Source organism: Centruroides vittatus, unplaced genomic scaffold (assembly GCF_030686945.1).
Source record: "Centruroides vittatus isolate TY-2023 unplaced genomic scaffold, ASM3068694v2 contig_979, whole genome shotgun sequence".
In the NCBI taxonomy this organism is placed as follows: domain Eukaryota; kingdom Metazoa; phylum Arthropoda; class Arachnida; order Scorpiones; family Buthidae; genus Centruroides; species Centruroides vittatus.
Window position 1 is genome coordinate 813,849 of NW_027122650.1, and position 22,065 is coordinate 835,913.

At 28.7% G+C, this 22,065-nt stretch overlaps 1 protein-coding gene across 4 annotated transcripts in view; it reads left to right on the top strand.

The window, feature by feature from the left end:
• The window catches only part of LOC136985775 (neuronal acetylcholine receptor subunit alpha-10-like), a 47,481-nt gene that overhangs the window by 14,837 nt on the left and 10,579 nt on the right, over positions 1 to 22,065 (top strand). For all 4 annotated transcript variants that reach the window (XM_067283127.1, XM_067283128.1, XM_067283126.1 and 1 more), the window contains exons 2-5: positions 18,657 to 18,723; positions 19,422 to 19,567; positions 19,658 to 19,702; positions 19,780 to 19,889. In XM_067283127.1, coding sequence (XP_067139228.1) covers positions 18,687 to 18,723; positions 19,422 to 19,567; positions 19,658 to 19,702; positions 19,780 to 19,889 — 338 coding nt within the window. In that variant the 5' untranslated portion in view covers positions 18,657 to 18,686. The remainder of the gene's footprint in view (positions 1 to 18,656; positions 18,724 to 19,421; positions 19,568 to 19,657; positions 19,703 to 19,779; positions 19,890 to 22,065) is intronic.

A 22,065-nucleotide genomic window follows, 5' to 3' on the forward strand; every position in this document is an offset into this window, starting at 1 on the left:
TATACATTTTGAATTTATTAAAATATAAATAATAATAATAATAGTTTTAGTCTCTCTATATAATTATTTGCTTAAAGTTTAAATTTAAGCTAAGGAAAGCTGATTTAACGTAATGAAAATAAAGAAAATGAAAAAGTAAATAATAAAAATTGTAAATATGAATGTTTAAATTACAATTTTAGAGTTTAAACAACACAAGTTGATTAATAAAAAGTGAATTGAGAGAGAGTAATGCTACATACAAGTCTAGACGATTCGAACTATCCGATTCGACTGTAATTTCATTATTTGTGATAACATTCCTTGGCATCATTGTTGCTCGATCAATCGAGGAACAAACTATTTTTTGATCGTAACATTTTCTAAATCAGTCAAAGGCTTAGTAATTTTTCTCGAAGCAAAATCGATAGAAATTAACTTAGCGACGTTTAGATTTACAACCGATTGGTCCATAATAGCAAATTGATAATGCTTAGTTTCGTCCAAACAAATAATTTATTCACTTTTATATCAGATTTTTTTCCCCGATAGATTTAAATGTTATTCAAATTTCTATTAAAAACTGTATATTTTCTCCATAAAAATAAGTTTAAACTTTAGTAATGGCTTTATTTCCATTTAGAAGTACAGTGCATATTCTTATTATAGATTAGTAGGGACAAATGATTTCATTGTAAAATAATTAGTAAGGGCTATAAATAATAATTTTATACGTATTCACAGTTAAATCTGATATTAATTATCACATAAACACGAATAAAAACTGATGGATTCTCAGAATCATGACTGTATTATCTATTACTTATTTTTAAATTTATCATAGTTTCTAATAAAAAGTTATGTGGAAAATTTCGAATTAAGTTATACAGCGTTAAACGTTAGCTTAGTGTGGATCGATTTATCTATAAGTGATACGAAGTCTATAGAATCAATCACGAGACAGGAAATCAGTTCATAGTCGAAAGCGAGAAAGATTTGGAAGAATTCATAACTTTGGTCCCATTTGGTGGCAGAATGAGATCAAGTTGAAGAACTACTCCCCTTTCGGCAGCGAATTGATTACGATCAACCGACTGAAATATGTTTGTCTTGGTCGCGGTGCCAAACGAAAGGTGACCAACTACAATAGAAGCCACCGACGTCATTAATCTCCTTTCGACAACATCGTTTACCGTTATGTTGTACCGACGGGCGTCGAATCTCGCAACGTTCTATCATCCCAAAAGGCATATTTTCTATCGATGCTGGCCAGTTTCGTGACAAATGCCATGGAAAATGATTCTATTACTTTGCGCAAATCGATTATTCTAAAAATTTAAATAAAAATTATGTATTATTTAATAATATTTCTAAGGAAAAAATCGTTACGCACGTCTTACAATTTAATAAAATTCGAGTTTAAAAATTTATTTTATAAACATTCGGATATAAAATATCTGAAGAGGGATTCAAAATTCATTATTTAAATACAGTAGAGCATCGATTATCCAACTTAATTGGGGACTGGGGTTGGTCGGATAACCGAAAAGTATGAAAAAATACATTATTAGTATAGTATAGTATATTAGACCTGGTTTAAATACTAGCCTCCCTTTCATGGTCGAGCCAGTGCTGCCAGCTAAAACATGCAAAAATTTAACAAAAATAATATTAAAGTAGCTAAGACATAACCAAATATTGTAGCGCCACATCACTAGCGGACATTTGAATTTGCCGACTAGAACGCGGTCGGTTAACCGATAAATCGGTTAATCGTGGGTCGGATAATCGATGCTCTACTGTAATTTCTTTTTAAATGTTTTAAATTCTAAGGGTTTGATTTTAATACTTGATTGGTGCACACTTTTCTTCATTATTTAATGCCTTTTTTGAATGCAATATATATATATATTGGTGTATTATTTTAAATATGATGAAAACTGATCTAGATGATATACAGTTCGATCAGTATCTGTTCTACAATATTATAATGAGCGATTCTTTATAACAAATTTGAAACTGTCCTTCCAAAGACTTACGAACGGTAATATTATCGTATTTACAAAAAAAGAAAGAAAATATTTCAGTGATGATTTTCTTCTTCGCATCTTTTCATTTCGTTAATGTAACTTTTGTATGTTATTAGTCTTTAGATAAAGCTAAATAAGTAGAATATTTTTATTATTGCAGTGCTTTTTATTGTATTTTGTTGCGTGATTCGAAGATAGAAACCGATAGGACATTGCAAATCCTTACAGAAAATAAATTGATTGTTGCATTTCGTCCTCCCCTATCTATATACAACAGTCTGTATATTGCAATCGTTTCCCTTTCTTTCTTCAATTTCTTACAATTACAATCCAGCAGAAAACGCCATTCTATCGGCAATTCAAGAAATAGACCATTCTCTTTACTATATTTTTATACGGATTTTATTTCTATTCAACATTTTTCCATTAATTTTCAACGTATTAATAATTCCATCAAAAAATATTTCTGTAAACAAATATTTTCTTGCTAAAGTATATTCATAACGAAGCGTATTAAAGAACTATGCGTTCTATATTTGTAACATTAACAAATTAATCGCTATTAAAGAATAAATTTAGTAATTGGAAATTCAATAATAATTAAAATGATGAGAAGAAATTATAAAAAGGTGACATTACGATTAGTTTTCCTTATAATTAAAGATGACCTTTTGTAAGTGAAAACTTACTTTGCAAAATCAATAAATATCTCTCTTTTTTTTTTTTAACATTGTTTAGCCAATTTCTAATGGGAAATTTAAAATTAAATTTTTTTCCGATAGTTTCCATTAGCAATATAACATTTTTAATATTTTAAATAATTTTTAAAAAATAAAAATTATGACTTAAAAATCACTTTAATAATAATTTATTTTATGCATTATAATAATAGACTTATATAACATTTTTTACATGATGTAAAACTTCTAAAAGCGTTTTTCTAGTTACTAAAGTCTGTTGTAAAGCGTTAAAACATTATTTTTTTATGTTTTTTCAATCATTTTTTTAAAATTCTGTAAGTAAAAAGTAAAATAATTCTTTTTAATTAAAGATTTTAAATAGTTTTAAGCATTATTTTATTTATTTTTTTTGGAAAATAATTTTAATTGCTCTATTATCATTCTCACGATCCTTAAAGTTATCTTAAATTTAATCCTTAAATCTTAGAGAAGGAAGTAATATTCTTATTTATTATTTTTTGCTCTACTGTAATGGAGTTTTTTGCATATTTATTCATTTTGTGTTATATTTTTATTAATGCAAAAAATACAATTTGTGTAATTTATTTTTTATTATTTTTTTCATAAAGTTAGCATTAATCGAATGTAGAAAAAGCGATATTTTGATTACATTTCTTTCATTAGCTTTTTTGCTTCTTTTTATTGGTTACATAAGCACAAAAAATTTAGATAAATCTCATGCAATTTACTGGTTTGTAATTTCGGTCTTTTAAATTATGGATTATAGAGATTGAAAGAACTTAACATTTTCTTTAGCATCTAAAATCTGAGAAAGTTTTCGCTGTCCGAGAAAGTGGGACGTGTAACTCTTGCTATTCGGTTTTCAACATTAACCGAACTGCATTCGAAGTAATAAAATTGAATATTTTAGTTTTATTGATCTCGCAATGTTGTAAAAAGAAACGAACAAGAGAGAATAATACAATACCTAAAGAAATAATGTAGTGAAAGTATAGTAGTCTATGTGTGTTTAGGTATTTACGTACCGACTATAGAATCATACCGACTATAGAAAATAATGATAATTATAAATTATATTACCAGTTATTACAATAGAAAATATAAAGGATCATTAAAAAATAATAAAAACAAGACGAACATTGATTAATCTTTCTTTTAAAGACTATTCAGGTCTTTTAGTTAGCTGTGATGTGAATTCTTGCAAAAATTCTTTACTTTTTGAGTGAATTTATCCAATAGCTACGTATTTTTACTTTTGTTAATATAAATTGATATTTATTCAGTCCTTCAAGTATAATATTTTTTAAATAATTCTCTAAATTCATGCCTAAGTCACACGCAAGAATTAAAACCCTTAATTTTTGATTAAAACTCAACAGATTACGACTTTCGATTCGTTTTATATTTATTTCTCAAAGTTTATATTTATTTGGAAGTGTTTTCCTTTTATTAACTTATAAAACTTATAATTTATACAAAATATCGATTTCATATCATCACAGTAGCCTCATTTAATAATAATAAAAAAAAATCACTACTTGATTTACGTATCAGTTTTTAATGAGTTTTAGAATTATTTTAAAAGACAAATAAAACACATTTTTACTGTTTTATGTTTATTTTAAATTTAAATTTTACTTAGGAAAAACAAAATAAACATTTTATATATTTAATTTTCGTCTTTCTAATGACTTTTCTGATGTAAGAAATTTTCGAAAAATGTTTATTAAACCCTCATCTATTTATATCTTCGTACAGTTTAACTCCACATTCCAATTTAGACTGTTACAATTGCATAGTTACGATAATAAGGCGGATATAATTTTGCCTTATGGTTTAATAAGCTCTTTGAAGATCGATAGTGAATCTATTGTTTGATGTCAAACAAGTGACACTTAAATATGCGGCAAGCCTCTAAATGCTTATTTACATAAATATTTTAAGAGGAATTTCAAATTTCTGCATCCAGAATAAGTCTAGTTACATTTTTTTTTTTTTTGCTAATTTGCAATATTTCAATATCGTAAATCTCGAACAACTACTCTAATAATAAATTTCAAGTTAAACGAGCAGGAAGAAATACGTCAGCACAGCTAATTGCTTGAAAGCAATTTCGATATCGGTGATTAAAAAAATAAAAAAAATAAAAAAACTTGCTAGAAATTCGTAAACTCAATTAATCGTTAACTTCGAAAAAAATTATTATTATTATTATTTTAAATAATATTTATGACATTTCTACCAGAAGGAACCCCTTAAAACAAACCATTTTTGTAATTAATTAATTAAGTATTATGAATTTAATTTATGTTGATGTAAGACATTTTAAAAGTAAGGAATAAGTTCTACAACTTCAAAATGTAAAGATGATCATTTAATAGTTTATTAATGAAATCTATCTTTCAAAGCTTCTTTATTTTTATTCCTCTTAATAATATTATACCATTTTTTTAAATTTAAGCGATTATAATATGTATTCTACAACAATTTATGTAAATATTATAACAGACAATATGGCTAGTAATATTTAGCAGTAATTTTAATTTCTTTTTACCTAATTTTATGTATAAATGGAAGATATAAAACTCATTTTTATTTTATATCCTCGAATTCAATACATTAAACTATTTATCGCTAATTGTATTGAGTGTTTTCTATGGAAGAAATCCAATAAATTGTCCCCGTTTAAGTTAATTTTTTCGTAGAGATTGCACTAATTCATCATTAATAATGATTTATGTTTTGAAAAATTTTGAATTGTTATATTTTAATTTAGTAAATTATTTTATTTAAATAGATTAAAATAAAATTTAAAATCATTATTCACATATCTACTTGAAACTTCATTAATAGAAACTATGTATTATTTGTTTATCATAACACAAGAAGAAAGGGATCTAAAATTAGAATTTTAATCCTATTTAAAATATAAATGAATTAGTCTAAAATAATGTATTTAATAAATAATTATAAAATACTCCGATGAGTTTTATATATTTAAATATTTATTCTAGAACAGTTTTAAGGAATGTAAAAGCATTAAATGATAATCAAAATCGTCTAAATCGTAATGAACTCATCCTCTTTTGCTCTCTTAATATATTTTCAACTTTTTAAAGTTTTCTACTTCATTAGAAGTTGAGCCGTTAGAATAGAGTTTCAACAGAGTTCTACTGCAAAGCCAATAAGCCAATAGGTAAAATAAATAAGGCCGTTTTTCTGGATCCCTCGGTCGGACAAGCACTCAATTGAATCTCGTATTTGCAATAATGACCACAAAATTCGTGGCAATTGCAATCAGATCCAAGTAGAAGCGATTGAATAAAATATCTCTGTTGGCCGCGTCTGTAGCGTATAATGTTTATATATTTTTTTCATAATTTGGAAAATTATCTGTAAATTTCATTAGAATATTTACTTAAATCAGAAATTAGCTAACTGGATTTTTAAAAAAAGTAATTAGGCAAAACGAGTTCTGAATTTCTATTCCAGCATCAACAAATTTATACGCTCGTAAGTAGAAGCTGATGGTCCAAAAGATTTCTATGCCCCTGTATATATAATGAAACTAAATCGAGTTTATGCGGTTAGTCTGAAGGACTTCTTAAAGGTATGTATTCATTGGATAAGACCGTCTTAATTGAGTATCGATAACCATGCTAGTGCTTATGTAACGAAAATGAATCTGATGTTTGCTAGATTATCTTTATTGCGATCGAATAGTCTCGCCATTTATTAGAATCGTGCTTTTTTGTTCGTATTTTCCTGGCTAATCTCATATTAATAAGTTTAAATATTTTTATTTGTAAAGGATAAATGAATTGAACGTATTTACATAATCGAAATATTGCTCTAATTTATTTTTAACTTGATTATGTTGCAATTTGAAAAAAATTGTAGACCTATAAATTCTCACCGTCGTCCGTCTGTGTGTCCTTCCTTAATCTCAAGAATGGAGTTAGCTAAATAAAAGACGATATAAATGTGGAAACTTTAGGGATAGGAAGCGCCGATTAACTATATATAAACTTCTAATGCAAATTGAAAGTTATGCTATTTCAATTCACAAATTTTTCCTTGAAAGGTGTTAGATGACCGGCACTACTCTATTGTTAAAGGAATAGTATGATGTACAGGGGCAAGCCACTAATAGATCGATGACTTAAAGGAATATCTTTCACAGTTTTTTGCTCCTGAAAAGGTAGTCTTGGAATAATTAGAATTTAACTGTTAAAGCAAAAGATTTTCGTAAGTCAACTCTTTTAAGAATTCCTTTAAAACTGCACAAAAACATACAAAATGAAACATATAGACTATATAATTTTACCACGACTCAAATCTAAGAGAAGTAATTTTGTGTAAAGCTCAACATTGTAATTAAATATGCAAACGTACTATTAAATATTGATATCTGAGTCGATACATCATCTCTCGTGAGTTTTTTGTACAATAAATTAATAAAATTTATTTGTACAAATTAATAAATCTATACAAATTGGAAAAATTGTGCAATTTGTATAGATTTATTAATTTAAAGGCATAAAAAAGAAACAATTCTGAAGTCCTTTTCACGTCACAGGAACACTTTTTATTAAGCTTCTTCCCGTTTAAACGTGTAAAAATTGCTGAAATGATGATGAGAAGATGCAATTTTTTTTAATGTATCTTCTAATTACAAATACTTTTAATAATTTTACCTTGTTATTATTGTTATTTTTTAATTTTCTTCTATAGAAATCTTATTTTTTTAATAGATTAGAATCGAATCTATGAGAAGAGTTCAATCTATCAATAATAAATTTATTTTATATTTATCTAGATAATACTCATCCTTTCTTCTCATAAAATGTACTAAAAATATAGATTATCGAATCTATAGTTGAATTGATTTCTCTCGTATTGTACAGTACATTCTAATTGAAAGTAGACTACCTTCTTAAACTCTATTTTAATTCAGTTTTAGATAATTTAATATAAATGATCTAAAACTATAATTAGTTAAATCGATTTCATTATTTTCTATTTTTTTTATTTTAATTTTTGATCCTAAATTAGCTCTAAAATCTGTATAGTTGATAATGTTGCTCTCATTGTTCGGAGTTAGATGATAATGGAAACATAGACAACTACGGAGTCATCACTGTTTTCAATGATCATTTAACACAGTTTGCTGGTTACGACATGCCATTTTAGGAAGAATAGTAATAAAGTTTATCCTCGAAAATTTTTTACTACCCTTGGCAGAGTGATGTTGGCCGAGGACTTATTTGGATTTGAGCCCATCTTTGTCACTTCCTCATATTCTTTAGTATGTGTAAACGTATGTGGAGAAGTCATTAACACCCTTCGAAATCCAGAACAAGCAATTTTAAGAACATTTCTATAATTAAATAGTTCATTTTTACTAATAAAGTTCAAAACGTTTATTTATAATAATTCAGAAATAGACAAAATCGTTTACGTTTTTTAAATTTAATCTTTATATATCAGATAATAAAAATAGATAAGATGGAATGACAAATTATCAGGAACTGCTACTTATATTAATTATTCAATTTTATTTAAAAAATTCTACAAAGTACTTTCGCTGTTTGTACAACAAGCGCATTCATTAATAAGCCGTACGAGAGGAGATTTTAGATTCAATATCTCTCTTTGCCTGCTTAGACATTTACAGTAATCTTTGGTAAAATTCAAAACTTGAGTAATTCTTCACGAATTATTTTAATTTCTAGCAATTACGTGTTTGTTTTGTTTTTCGGCAAACAATTCCGCGTGTAAATGGGGGGATGGAGCGAGCGACAGAAGGAAAATTTTCATTTTAGCCACTTCAAATAAAAGCCGTTATGTAAATTGGCCATCACGTTAGATATTTAACGAGAGATATAAAAATTTCTCGGCCTGCTAAAGCTTATATTAATTTTCTAATGACTCTCATTTATCTATAGAAAATTTTTGTATTTAAGTCCCACTATTGTGTATTACAGAAGATCCTTATCGTAAATCGGCAAATTACAAATATTAATGAAGAATCGATAGCTTACACCCGAGAAAATACCGACGAGTGATGCTTTATTTAAATAGTTTGACCGAAAAATCAATAAATAACTAATTCGTTTAACCTTTAATAAAATTTTTGAATGGCGTAAAGTGTACGAGTCAAAAATAATTGCATTTTTTTTTTTTTGATAAAATACATGACATTATAAGTATTTTATTCGCGGTTACGTAATGACGAAACAATAGTAGATTCCGTAATTACCTTAAAGTAGCGATTAGTCGAACAATGACTATAGATTATTCGTTTGCAAACAGACTCCTTGCCGCTACATTCTAACAATAAGTCGTTCTATAAAAGCCGAACAAAGCCGAATAAAATTGAGTTGACAACAATAGAAAATAACCAGTGAAGCACGATTTCTGTTCGATCTCTCCTCATTGTTCCTCCCTGTTATAGAATCGTTTTAGACATTACCCATTGATACTAGATTAATATCGTACGTAATTCGTCGTTCAATCGACTGCCTATTACGTTATTATTATTAGAAAATACAAATTTATTAAGCATTGACGAATTTATAGTTAATTGCCTGTTAGTAATATTCTTTGACATGTTTTTTCCCTACCCATATCTTCGTTTAATTATGGATAACCAATATTACCAAAATTACCGGGTAATTTTTGAGAAAAAATTGTGAAAAAATTGCCGTTTTATAGTACTTACTACACATTTTTCTAAATAAACCCCATTTTCAGACAGTATTTTTAGGGGAAAAAGTGCGCATTATACGCCGGAAAATATGGTTTTCATTGAATTATTTTTAAAAATAAAATATTTTTATAAATATCTCTCTATAAATTTAATAAAAACGACAGCCGTAAGCTTAAAATATAAATAAAATAAAATAAGCGTGAATATTATACCCGAAGGTATTATTAAATAATAATAATTTTTTACGGTCGCGCAGTTTTATTATACCTATCGAAAAATATTTTTTATACAGGTGAATTATCACTTTATTGCTATCTATTTTTGGTTTATTTTATCATAATTATTCCATATGCACTATTCTATTTCTTACAAATATTTACTATGATTTATTTGGACATTACGCGGTGATGCATGTATATGCGCAATCCGGTAGATACTCATAAATTATTGTGCCACTCGGCAAATACAATATTTTTCTATACCGGAACGTAAATATAAATTTTTTAAAAATAATAATTTTATTACATATTGCGAAGATCTTTAAATATATAAGTATTATATAAGAATAAAAGGAAAATATAGGTTACTCGAATTATTTTACAGTTTGCGTATTTAATCGAGTTTGATTTCCCTAGAACAGGGCTTCTTAACCTTTTGTGATCCTTGGACCCCTTTTCCAGTCAGGTGAGTCATGAATCTCTTTATCTGAATAATGTTTTAAATGCATAAAATAAAATTACAAAAGAAACCAATTATATAGAAATATATTTATTGAAATAGCATGTGATATTACTATATCTGCTTCTTTCTTAACACAACAATTAACAATACAATAGGGCTACATTTAAAATATATGAAACTTGAAGTTGATTTTTACCCTTCCAAGCCCATGGATTTCTTAGGGGCTCCGTGGGTTTGGAAAGGTAAAAATCAAGTTTCCTATATTTTAAATGCAGGGGTTCTTCTAAGTCCATGGACTTGGAAGAACCTCTGCTCTAGAATGACAAAGGTGTCACTCGGAAAACGTGGATACGAAATTAATTATTCGAGTTAACACCTAATCATCGGCGGGTATTGTTATTTTTTTTTAGTTTATTCCGGAACTTAATTGACTATTTGCAGCCACACTCGGGCTATTAGTAGCAGTTAAAGAGGTTGGATGAAACTCGATAGTTGTCAGATTCGCACGAAATCTGACCTCATTTCGGGAGGCTACTACTTCTCCACCCCGAGTCCATTAGTCGGGCTATCGTTCCTCTCTCTTCCATCACTTAACGGAATGGCCATCGATCAGAAACGACTCGGTTTGTACCTGACTTTCGCCGAATCTTAACTGAGAACGATAAAATAAAGATTCTTTTGTCGTTTCCAGTATAAATTTTTTGTTTAACGAAATGTAACTGCTTCGATAATTCGATATCGATTAAAATTGTAGAGTTTCCTCCCCTTATCCGCTTACCTAAATGCTGGTTGTTCGTCTTAATAATGACCACCCTCGATGACAACCTTCGAACGGTTCTTTCGTTTTACACATTATCATAAACTCACGTTATAGACCGTCAGATATACGTTAGTATATCTGTTACTGCGCTGGTATAACTAACACAAATATTGAATTTAATAAGTTATATGCCTAATATTTAGCTTAAAAAATAAATTATAACGCTATAATTAATTTGAGTTTCGTATCTTCGGGATGTTCGATTGTTTGATGCAATAATTATGAAGCGAAATTTTATATCTTTCTTACATGTTGACTTTTATCGCTCCATAGTCGTAATGTTTATTTTATGTTTAAAAAAACGAGGATTTATTCTTTACCGAGTCAACGTTTTATAATTCGGTTCTTTTCTAACAATTTTATCTTTTCGGGACACATTAAGCTCGATTTGGTATAAAGAGATCTGCCAAAACAAGATAAGAAAGAATATTGATAATATTCTCGATCTATAAATGTCGACGACGAAATTTGAGACTTTTTAAGCAATAATTTCGGTTTAAGTATAGCTTATCAATTGATAATTAATCAAATTTATTTAATTCTACTCAAAGACTAATCGGCATTTTTGAAACATTCCACCTTCCCGGATGTTACATAACAGAGGGAAAGTATGGCGATCGGTCAAAAAAATAACTTCCCCCCTCCAAGATTTTTACATTTTTGGACTTAGGAAACCTTGAAACGTCGAGATGTGTAAAAAATTGGGTTTTTCTGTATGTATCTTATAGATATTAGTGTGTGGGGGACACGCTTTTTTTATTCACTTTGAAGCTTAATAACTCCGGAGTTTTCTGTCGAAAATTTTTGAAATTTTACAGGGTAGTTTGTGCATTAGGGAGACATGTTACTAGAAATTTTCAGGAAAATCAAACTATTGGAACGGAAGATACGGCTTCCGTTCTTTAATAACTCCCGAACCAATCTGAAGTAATGGTGGCAATTATTAGGGATAAAAACAAAGAATGACGGGAAAGTATAAATGCCTACTGATTTATAAATTAACTATAATAATTTTCGAAAAATAATTTATATATATATATAGCCAATAACTATTGATATTTTTAGTTACAGAAATTTTATAATGATAAAAATTCTATTTTTAGATGAGATGATGATAATTTTTACTGGTGAAATATTTAAAATTCTTCTCGAGGTTTTTATCAAAACAAAGCAATTGACCTAAGTTGCATAGAATAAAAATCGTGCTTTTAACTAAACTGGTCTCTCTTACAGGACAGGTTTATGTAGAATCGGCGCCGACTTTCTGCAAACTTTTACAAATGACGACACATTAAATTTGAATCGAACATATTGTAAATAATGTCGAAACTAAGATTAACAAATTTTTTTTAAATAAATAAATTATATTTTGAAACTTTTCGTAGATAATTACAAAAACGAATAAAAGTGATTAAAAAAAACCATTTTATTTCGTGTTTTTACTCGAATTTTTGACAGTTTGGAGCGTGTTAAATTGGCACCGGAATCAAATTTCTTGTTAATAATGTAATTAAGTCGACTCTCAAACCAGGCATTTACAAAAGTTGCCCGGTACAAATATTGCTTAAAAAGTCTGTCATAAGAAGAGGGAATTACAAATGAGGCAATGTAAACGGCAATAACCTAGAGTAACATTCGTTGGGATGTTTGCATTGTCGTTTTATAGCGCATGCTCTTTAGCTTCGAATGTGTAATACGAGTCCTTCGCGTCGATCCAATAGTCCGTGATTTACGACCGGGACCGAAACAATAAAAGACTTCTTCTTTTATTTCTTTTACTTATCACGTGACGAGAAATAAAATGCCAGACGGCGACCTCCGATATGCTATTCATGAAATACGCCCGGCACATTTTTTTTTCCCTACGTATCGATAACGGTTGCGCTTAGCACACTAAAAATATGCACTATTTGCATGGGACGTTACGTTTCGAACGTTCGATTTTACCTTCGAATGAATAATTTCTTCTAATTTTAAATGAGTTTATGGCCGAAACTTTGAGTAGAGTTATAGTCTATTATGTAATAATTCATAACTCTGAAAAAATAAGTTCTTTTCTATAGTAGTTTCATGTTTTGAGTCATTTATAGAAGAATTATATAATTGATAAACTGTACTAAAAGGTAGGCCATGAAACTTCACTTAGAATACATTTTGGTTAGTTTATGCAGTTTATAATGTATTTAGTTGGAAAACTTTTCGATGAAAGCATTTTGAATCAATTTATACATGGAAACGTTAAAGGCTTATTATTAAACATTTATAGTATATTATAAAATATAACAGTGTTTAGGCTTCATAATTAAAAGTCTCGGTAAGCTATTACGAAATTCTTCTTTACATTTCATCAATAATGTATGGATGGCAATTTTCGGTTTGCTATTTAAGTTACGAGAAGCGAATAAATTCGCGATTTGTCCTCTGTCAGTTTGATCGAGTTAGAAATTGTTCGGTTGCGTGACTCTCGAATACAATGTAATAGAGACATCGAGAATGCTATTTAATTCTATTTCCAGTTATTAATTTTTGATACGCTTTAATGCACATCGGTCGTCGCTAAATACACGACGAAATTAGAAAATCTCTATACAAATTACACTATTTAGTCTGTTTGTCTACTGTGATACGCGGCGTAATAATTACTAATTGTCGAAAATCATTTAAATTTTTAAAAATACAGTATAACCTCCGAATAGCGAATACCGTCGGGACAGAGAAGCTTGTCCGCTATTTAGAGGTAAATATAATGGATGTTCTGTTTGAAGGGTCAGGAGTTTGTAAAAGTGTCCGTTAGTGGAGGTTTCACTTCGTATTTTCTTCGAATATCGTAGAAATTTATATATTTTTTTAAAATTAAATTTTGTTCAAGCAACTTGTGCTCCTTCCACTAGCAAAAACCTGATTTTACTAAAGTTAATTTTCATAAATTTATCAAATTTTTAAAAAATATTCATATTTATTTTTTATAATAAACAACTATCGAACAATTATTTTAATCATTTATTTGAATGGCAAAACTTTAGTTTTTCCAAATAAATCCCTTCTTTTTTTGTCAAAGATTGAACCTTTGATATCTAAAAGTAGACTTTATATAATCAAATATTTTTCTAGAGTAAAAAAAAGTTTATAAATTAGAAAATATAAATACAATTTTTATCGTTTCCAATTTCTTTCATTCTAAAAAAACCAAAATAAATAACTCAATATCTGTAATAAGAGCGAATGATACTATGATAAAATTAACTTATTTTAACAATATTTCTTATTCTTGTTCCTTTATACAAAAAATATTTAAGTTAATACACATGAATTGTGTGTAATTTGTATGATTTTTAATATGATAATCGATTCTGCTGTATTAACATAACATAACAAAAGATAACGTAAAAATTTATGGCGTTATATCGAAATGTTGATTATCGTTGAATTCGTTGTATCGAATATTTATGGCGTAGTATCGAACTAACAATTGGCTTATGTACAGTACGTACTGTACAGTACATCATTTCAAATTTTTCCTTTCTTATCTGAATTGTAAAGTATATATTGTAAGAAAAACTTTGTTAATTATTGTTATAATATACATCTTTTTAATAAAATAAGTAAAAGTTTTATTAAACGATTAGGGATTGTTTTTACTCTTTCCGCCCTGTTGCCAGGCGCTAAGAGGGTCTTTTAATTAAAAAAACCCTCTTTTAATGAAAAATTCTTGAGGTTTTTCGAGATTCGATTTCGGGTGCCCCAGAGTAAAACGATCGTGGTATTAATTCAGAGAGAAATATAACAACAAACAGACAAACGGGCATTAAATTTTAGCTAGAAATTTATATAATTTTTAAAAATAAATTGCTTATATTTTGCATAAAAATCCATAAGAAAAATAAATAAATTGAATTCGTTTCGATTTTTTAAAATTCATTTATTAATTAATAAATGAAGAATTTATTCGAAAAATATTTTTCGGGTGTATAATAAAGGTGTATTTATGTATATATAGCGTGTTTATTTATATTTCAATTAGGAGTTAACCGGATGTGTGATAGAATTTAAACAAAAAGAAATGAATTTAAAGGTCAATTTATTATCAGATTCAATTCAAATTTTAGCTTATTATTAGGAGAAATTATTATTATTCTATATTTGATGACTCAAATTTCGTTATCCACAAATCGGATTTAATCTCTTAATATAGTTCTCTTTGTGGATGGATAAACCGATTAGTTGAGAGGAGGGGAAAAAGAAACGAATCGAAACGAGAGATCGTCTTTGTTCCTTTCATTCGATAACTTCTCTCGATATAAAATCTTAATTGCACTCGACCTTGATTTCGCTGTTACAGCGAAATCTTCTTAATTCATCAATCGAGAGAAACTTATCTGGATGTGGTCGGGACGTGCCGAACACCCGTTTCCATTCTATTGATATCTCCATGGCAACAAAGATTCCGGACGTAAGCAATTCGGCCCACTTAAAAATCTGGAAAGACGAGTGCTACGACAATACTTCGATTTTGAATATCGGGTGTGTTTTAGGAATTGTTCGTTTCCACAATTATTATTCGTTATCGTCAATTGTTCCTTTTCTTCTTCTTTTTTTTACAATAGTCAAACGATTTGTAGAATTTTTGTGCTTGGTTAACAAGTAAAATTAGAACAATTTATTGAGCCTTATAGCAAACGGATAAGTGCAAACTTTTTAATTAATTTATTACCTGTAGGAATATTTTTGAGTTGTTTAAAATATTTTAACGATTTTTATGCAGTAATTTTTAAAAAGTTTATAGAATTATATCAAGGTTTGCTTCTTTCACGAATTATTCACGAATTTTAAACACGTTGCAAACAAATTAATGAACAGAAATATAAAATTTAAAGTAGAATTTTATATTTTATACAAAAACCAAATTATTTTATGCATTATCTATCAGTGTATGTTAGTAATTTCCAAATTTTCTAAAGAGATTATTCTTTTGTTTTGTAAAAAACAAACATAAAATACCACTTAAAGATACTTACTGCTAAATAAAACGTGTAGAATAAAAAAATTCTATTTTAAATTTTATATTTTAGAGTGATAAACTAGTAATAGAATATCGAGTACGTTCGGTTGTCATACTCAAAAATAAACAATAATATTGATCACTTCGCGCCTCCCTTGAAAGGGCATCGCGACCTCCCATGGGCATTATAAGCAAACAGTTTGAGAACTACTGGTCTAGACTCTAGACACTTTAAGATGTTTAATACCTATAAATACAAAGTATATAGATAACGTATAAAAACGTACAAATAAGCGTAAAGTACAAAGTAAAAATGAGTAGAAAATCGATTGCAAACTTCAATGGACAATGCTCACGGCAATCGCATTCGTTACTACATAATCCAATATAAGAATGTTGGACTCGAGACACTGACTGGACACGTCACATTCGATATCCTCGACGGTCAACATTGATATAATACCCTTCGAAAAAAAAGGTGAAAAACCCTTAATATTCTCTGCCAACTCGAACATTTAATGGTCCAAATTGGTAGAAGAAACTATTTAAAAGAGACTTATTATAAGTTCTTTAAAATAAAATAATTTTTGTTAATTAGAAATTAATTTTAATTTTTAATTTTATTATATTCTATTCGCAGGTAAAGTCTCGAATAGACAGATTTCAAGTTACTCCCAAGTAACTGGAAAATGTCTTTAGATGAATAATTCCAAAATATTTAAACATCTTTCATTATTTATTTTCGTAAATTTTCTAAGAAAATTATTATTTTTAGTAAATAGTTTACTAAAATATAAATATAAATTATAATCTTCCAGCGGAACTATTAAACAGAAGCTTAAAGTTTCTTTTAAAAAATGACTTCTAAATTTTTTTTTATTGATTAATCAATTTTCTTCTACTTGGAATATTTTACGTTTTATTACTATGTTTACTTTAAGAAAGAGATTTTCACGTTTTATATTTAATTAATTTGTTTGAGACAATTGATCGTTTGAAATGATTTTTTTCGAATATTACGTAACAATGCAGTCATTTATCTTTCGTATAATTCATTGTTACGTTTTTATTGTTGAACGGCATCTTTTATTACTTCATTTAAAATCTCGACTTTGTATTGTAATGATTTATCTGACACTCGACAGCTAAATTAATTTCCTTTCGACCTATTCAACTCGCGAGTTCGTAGACATTTCTACACTAATTTTTACATAAATACTTACTACAAACTCGTTTTTTATATGACTATAATTTAAATTATATTCTAGAATAATTTATTCGTAGATAATTCAGGTAATTTTGTATATAATCACAAAAACAATTAGACTTATCATCGATTAAAATTATATTAAATTTTTTATATTGATAGTAACGTTTGATTTAAGTAATTTTATGTATAACGTTATCAGGTCCTGTTTACCGTGTTCATTATCACACAATTTCAATAGGAGAGGGAACATTCACGTGAGAAAACTTTAAACATAAAAATGTCCTTCTTCTCGTGATGACATTTGAAGAGATGCTAATTTGCAAATCTTATTTAAAGGAATTAATGACGTTGATCAAGGTGACCGTTAGCACAGAAATAACTTTTGTGTCTTTTCGAATAATGAATGTTGACATTAAATCTCAGCTGACGATGCTCTTTTATAGTCGAATGAAGATCACTTTTAATCAAGCAAATCTGAACTTCAAACCCTTGTACACATCGTACACTTTATGCTGCTTAGTTTTAGAATTATTGTTTGGTGAATATGAAACTATTTTGGCATTATTTTTGATTTCCAAAAGTGTGCGCATTATACGAGCGAATTTCGGTAGAATTTTACTTTCTAGGCTCTGTTATATATAACAGAAGAAAAGAAAAATGACCCACCTAAGATTTTTACATTTTTGGGCTCAGGGACCTTGAAATGTCTAGAAATGAAAAAAAAAAAAAAATTGGAAGTTTTTTTCTGTAGGCCTATGTATGTAAGCTAGTATGTGTGGGACACGATATTGTTCACCCTCGTTAAAGCTTAATAATTCCTGTACTTTTTGTGGAAAATTTCTGAAATTTTGCAGGGAAGTTTGTGCATTAGGGGGAGTGATGCTATTAAATTTTAGTGATTAAAAGTCAATGAGGTGGGAGATAAAGGAGGTCGTGTGTATCTTCAGTAGGGTCGGACTTAATGACGATTTTACTCGTTATTAGCATTTACAATTTTTTTTGTTTTGTTTTTTGTAAAACCCACCAAAATTAAGCATTTTGTCATTCTATAATAATTAAAAATATAAAAAGTTTTTAATAAAATATCATAACAGATGGCACCACGCATGCTGTTTAAATGTTGCGGGGAAAGTTCAGCAACTCGTTGCTATAATTTTTTTGTATTAAAGAAAACAAAAACTGCGAGAAGTTCGATGACAAAATATCGACGTTCTAAAAAGACAAATGATAATAAAAAAAAAGAGCCAATAATTGAAAACCAAAAGTCGAGTTCTTGGTCAGTTGGAACACGCTTCATCGAGCATCTTCCTCGCTTCTACACTCCTAGTTCTGCAAGTTTATCGAAGCATACGGCTAATGCTCGAAACGTCAACTACACCTTTTCATTACTCCGTCATCGTCTGTCTATCGGAGACATTTTCTGATTTTCGAAATCAAATCAAAGATTCTATCTCTCTTACTCAATAAATATTTCTAGTTTCCTTTTTCAAATTTTAATGGATATTTTTTTTCTTTATTTTTCAGGTTGATTTCAAGAATTGTTCCAGTAACAAAATGTTATTAGAAATATTCACCGTATTTGTTCTGAATAGTAAGATCCTCTATATATATATATATATATATATATATTTTTTTTCCCTACTAATTACTTTACTTTAAAAAGAAAAATTCGAATCTAAAAATTCTGTTAGAGAAGAGAAAAATCTTTGGCTTCGGGGTGGAAAAGCGACGTCAGAAAAGAAAGTGCCTCATCAGCAATAAGGACTGCTACAGAATTATTGTTTAACAGTCCTTGAACTTCGACATGGCCACAGATGGATCTAATGCAAAAACATTTCTACCGAGCAGAAAAAACAAAGCTGTTTTATCTACCCTTCTGATTTTTAGTTTTTTTTTCTTTTCTTTTTTCTCTTTTTCTTTTCTTTTTATTCTCACAATTTATCACAACTCACTTTCGATCTCTCACTCTTTCTGTCAAAGTCTTTCCGCCATCTGTTCTTATCAAGTATCGTACTTGTTTGTTCTACAGATTTTTTTCTGATAGAAATACTTTCATTCTCGTTTAGAACCAATAATATGCTTTAAAAGAGAAGAAGAGAAATTTAGACGGAATAAATCTTTATCTTCCAGTCGAAAATGCCCAGTCGGAAATCAATCGCTGACCTAAATACCCAACGTATTAAAAAGAAATAACATAAAAAAATTATCTCAAATCATTTTATTTTCTTCTTTTTATAATTTATTCTATAATTACCATGTTTATTCGTAAATGCATATTATTTTTCGCAGTTTTTCTTTCTTCTGCCGACGAGAACGAATACAGATTGGTTCAATATTTGCTATCAACTTACGATAAATCTGTCCGTCCTTCTCAAAATGCAACAGATCCAGTTAATGTGACGTTCGGTCTGGCTTTAACACAAATTATCGATGTGGTGAGTCGAGAAAATATATATAACTTACATATTATTTATAATTACCCGAAAAATTACTACGATTCTTAAACGTTTAATGGTAATTTCCAGGACGAAAGGAATCAAATCCTAACTACAAATTGCTGGTTAAATCAGGTAAAGTAATTATTTTCCTTCCATAAAATATGGTCGACACGACTTCTTACTTATATACGTTTGTATGCAACGCGTAGATGTGGTTAGATTATACCCTGCAATGGAATGCCAGCCATTTTGGAGGAGTTCACGTGGTTAGAATACCGGCGGAGAAAGTGTGGAAACCCGATATTATTTTATATAATAAGTAAGTATGATACATTTTTTAAGTAATTAACGCTAAAAATTCGGTTGTTTTTTTATAAATTCGCCAAGCAAAATAAAGATCTAATACGGTATTATACAAAATAGGAATAGATGACGGCGCGTAAGCGTCGTGGCTCGGAAAGGGAAGGAAGGTTATAAAATTTCTAAAAATTAAAATTTAATGAAAGTAAACCATCAAATTTTATTGCATATTACAAATCGGTTTAATTGCTTGGCAGCCATCGATTAAGTTTTTATAATTATAGTAACGCGTGGAATTTGGAGAGTCGAAAGTCATCTTCGACAAGAGACGTAGTAATTAAAGTACGAGCATCTTTTCATTGTTTCTCGGTCTGTTTAGAAAGATAAATGGAAGAAGCGATCGAAGTCGGTGATCTGGAAATGTTCGGTAAACCGATGGGCGATATTCAACCGTTTTCTCGTAATCTGTTTCATCTTTCTTCAGAAAATCGTTGCACAAACTATTTGCCATTTAATCTGTCGCATCGCAAATACTGTATATCTGTTCTTCTTAGAGATTGTCGACTGCAGATTAAGCGCAAAAACTTTCCTATAAGCGCCTTTATGCATTCTATCATACTTTATCCAAACTTAAATTGTCCATAAAAATGTCTCATTTTAATACAGATTAAACAGCAATGTTTTATTTCATTTACGGCGCTTTTCGTCCTGTGGTCACGAAAAGAGCTTTTTTAAACCACGTCTATTACGGGTTCGTTCGGGTCCACCCGTAATGAATAATGACAGACGGGACCCGACACATCCGGGTCAAACCACCCATGAAAAATTCCTATGCTTGCCCGGATTTGATCTTGGGCCTCCAGAATGGTAGTGTGAGCCTTAAGTGGAGGGCCGTCGAGAAAAGGAAAAACTTGATTCCTATCTCTGTAAAATGTCATCTATAAGAGTGCTTTTTATTAATAAAAAAAACATTCTACGTATTTCATTTGTTCAAAACACAAAAGGCCAAAGGGGCCCCTCTCTACCCCGGGCCCCATACAAGTCCTCTTAACTGTTCCCATACAAGATGCTTAACTGCCTTTGCTATCCGGATGATCGAATTAATCACTCAAAAATCGTCAAACCTGAAATTAAATACGAATAATTCTGCTAATTTGGAATTTTCCAAAATTTACTAACATTCTTTTCTACACAGTTTAATATTTCTAAATAATAGGATAACTTTGTTAAAGAATTCTTGCTTGTAAATTGTTACTATAACAGTAATTACCATTTTAAGAAAATTCTAAGTTAGCATTTAATAAAATTTATCGTATTTTAATGTGGAAATTTTTAATAATTAAATAATTTTAATGTAAATCTGTATCCACTAATAAATATATGAACTGAAATTTACTATTTCGAATTACTATGAAAATTTTAACTCTCATAAATTTACTAGTGGATATAGATTTATATTATAACATCGGTTTTAATGTTATACTTATTCAAATTTTTATTTATTGACTTAATCCTCAGACTTATTTTATTTAGATCCAATGAAAAGCCATCTTTATATACTGTATTTCGCATATATTTTAAGGAAAATTTTGTCTCTAAAACTGTTCAATCAAACGTATTCATAAGGCCACAGAAGTTATTTGACCTTCTCAAATACTAAAGCAGTCATTTCCGATTCTTCCATTGTAAAATAATGACACCATTCTCGAAAAATATAAATTATAATCAGGATTAAATTTAACGATTTATTACAAAACATGTCTTTATTATAATTAAAATATAAAAGGAACTCGTATTGATTCCAACTATTATTCTACAAAGATTTTTCTGATGAAACTAATTCATAGTTACTCTACAGCTTTGATTTTATAATGTTGTTTATAGCACTAATTATTACATTCTTACACATTTTTTGGATTAATTTTATAAATTTTTGATTTTGGAAAAAGCTGTTAAGTCAAATGATTAAATCTGCTTAATTAGAATCGAATTTATTTTAGGTTAACATTATTATATCTATCACGAAGTGCTAAGGGATTAAAATCAGATTATAGGGTATACTGTGTATAGGTTTATATTCGACTTTAGATTCATATACTGTACTTAATGTTTAGTCTTTATTTCACAATAAATACGAGTGAGAATTTTTGAAGGAATTAAGGAAAAGTAATCGAAGACGTTCGATTCGATAACAC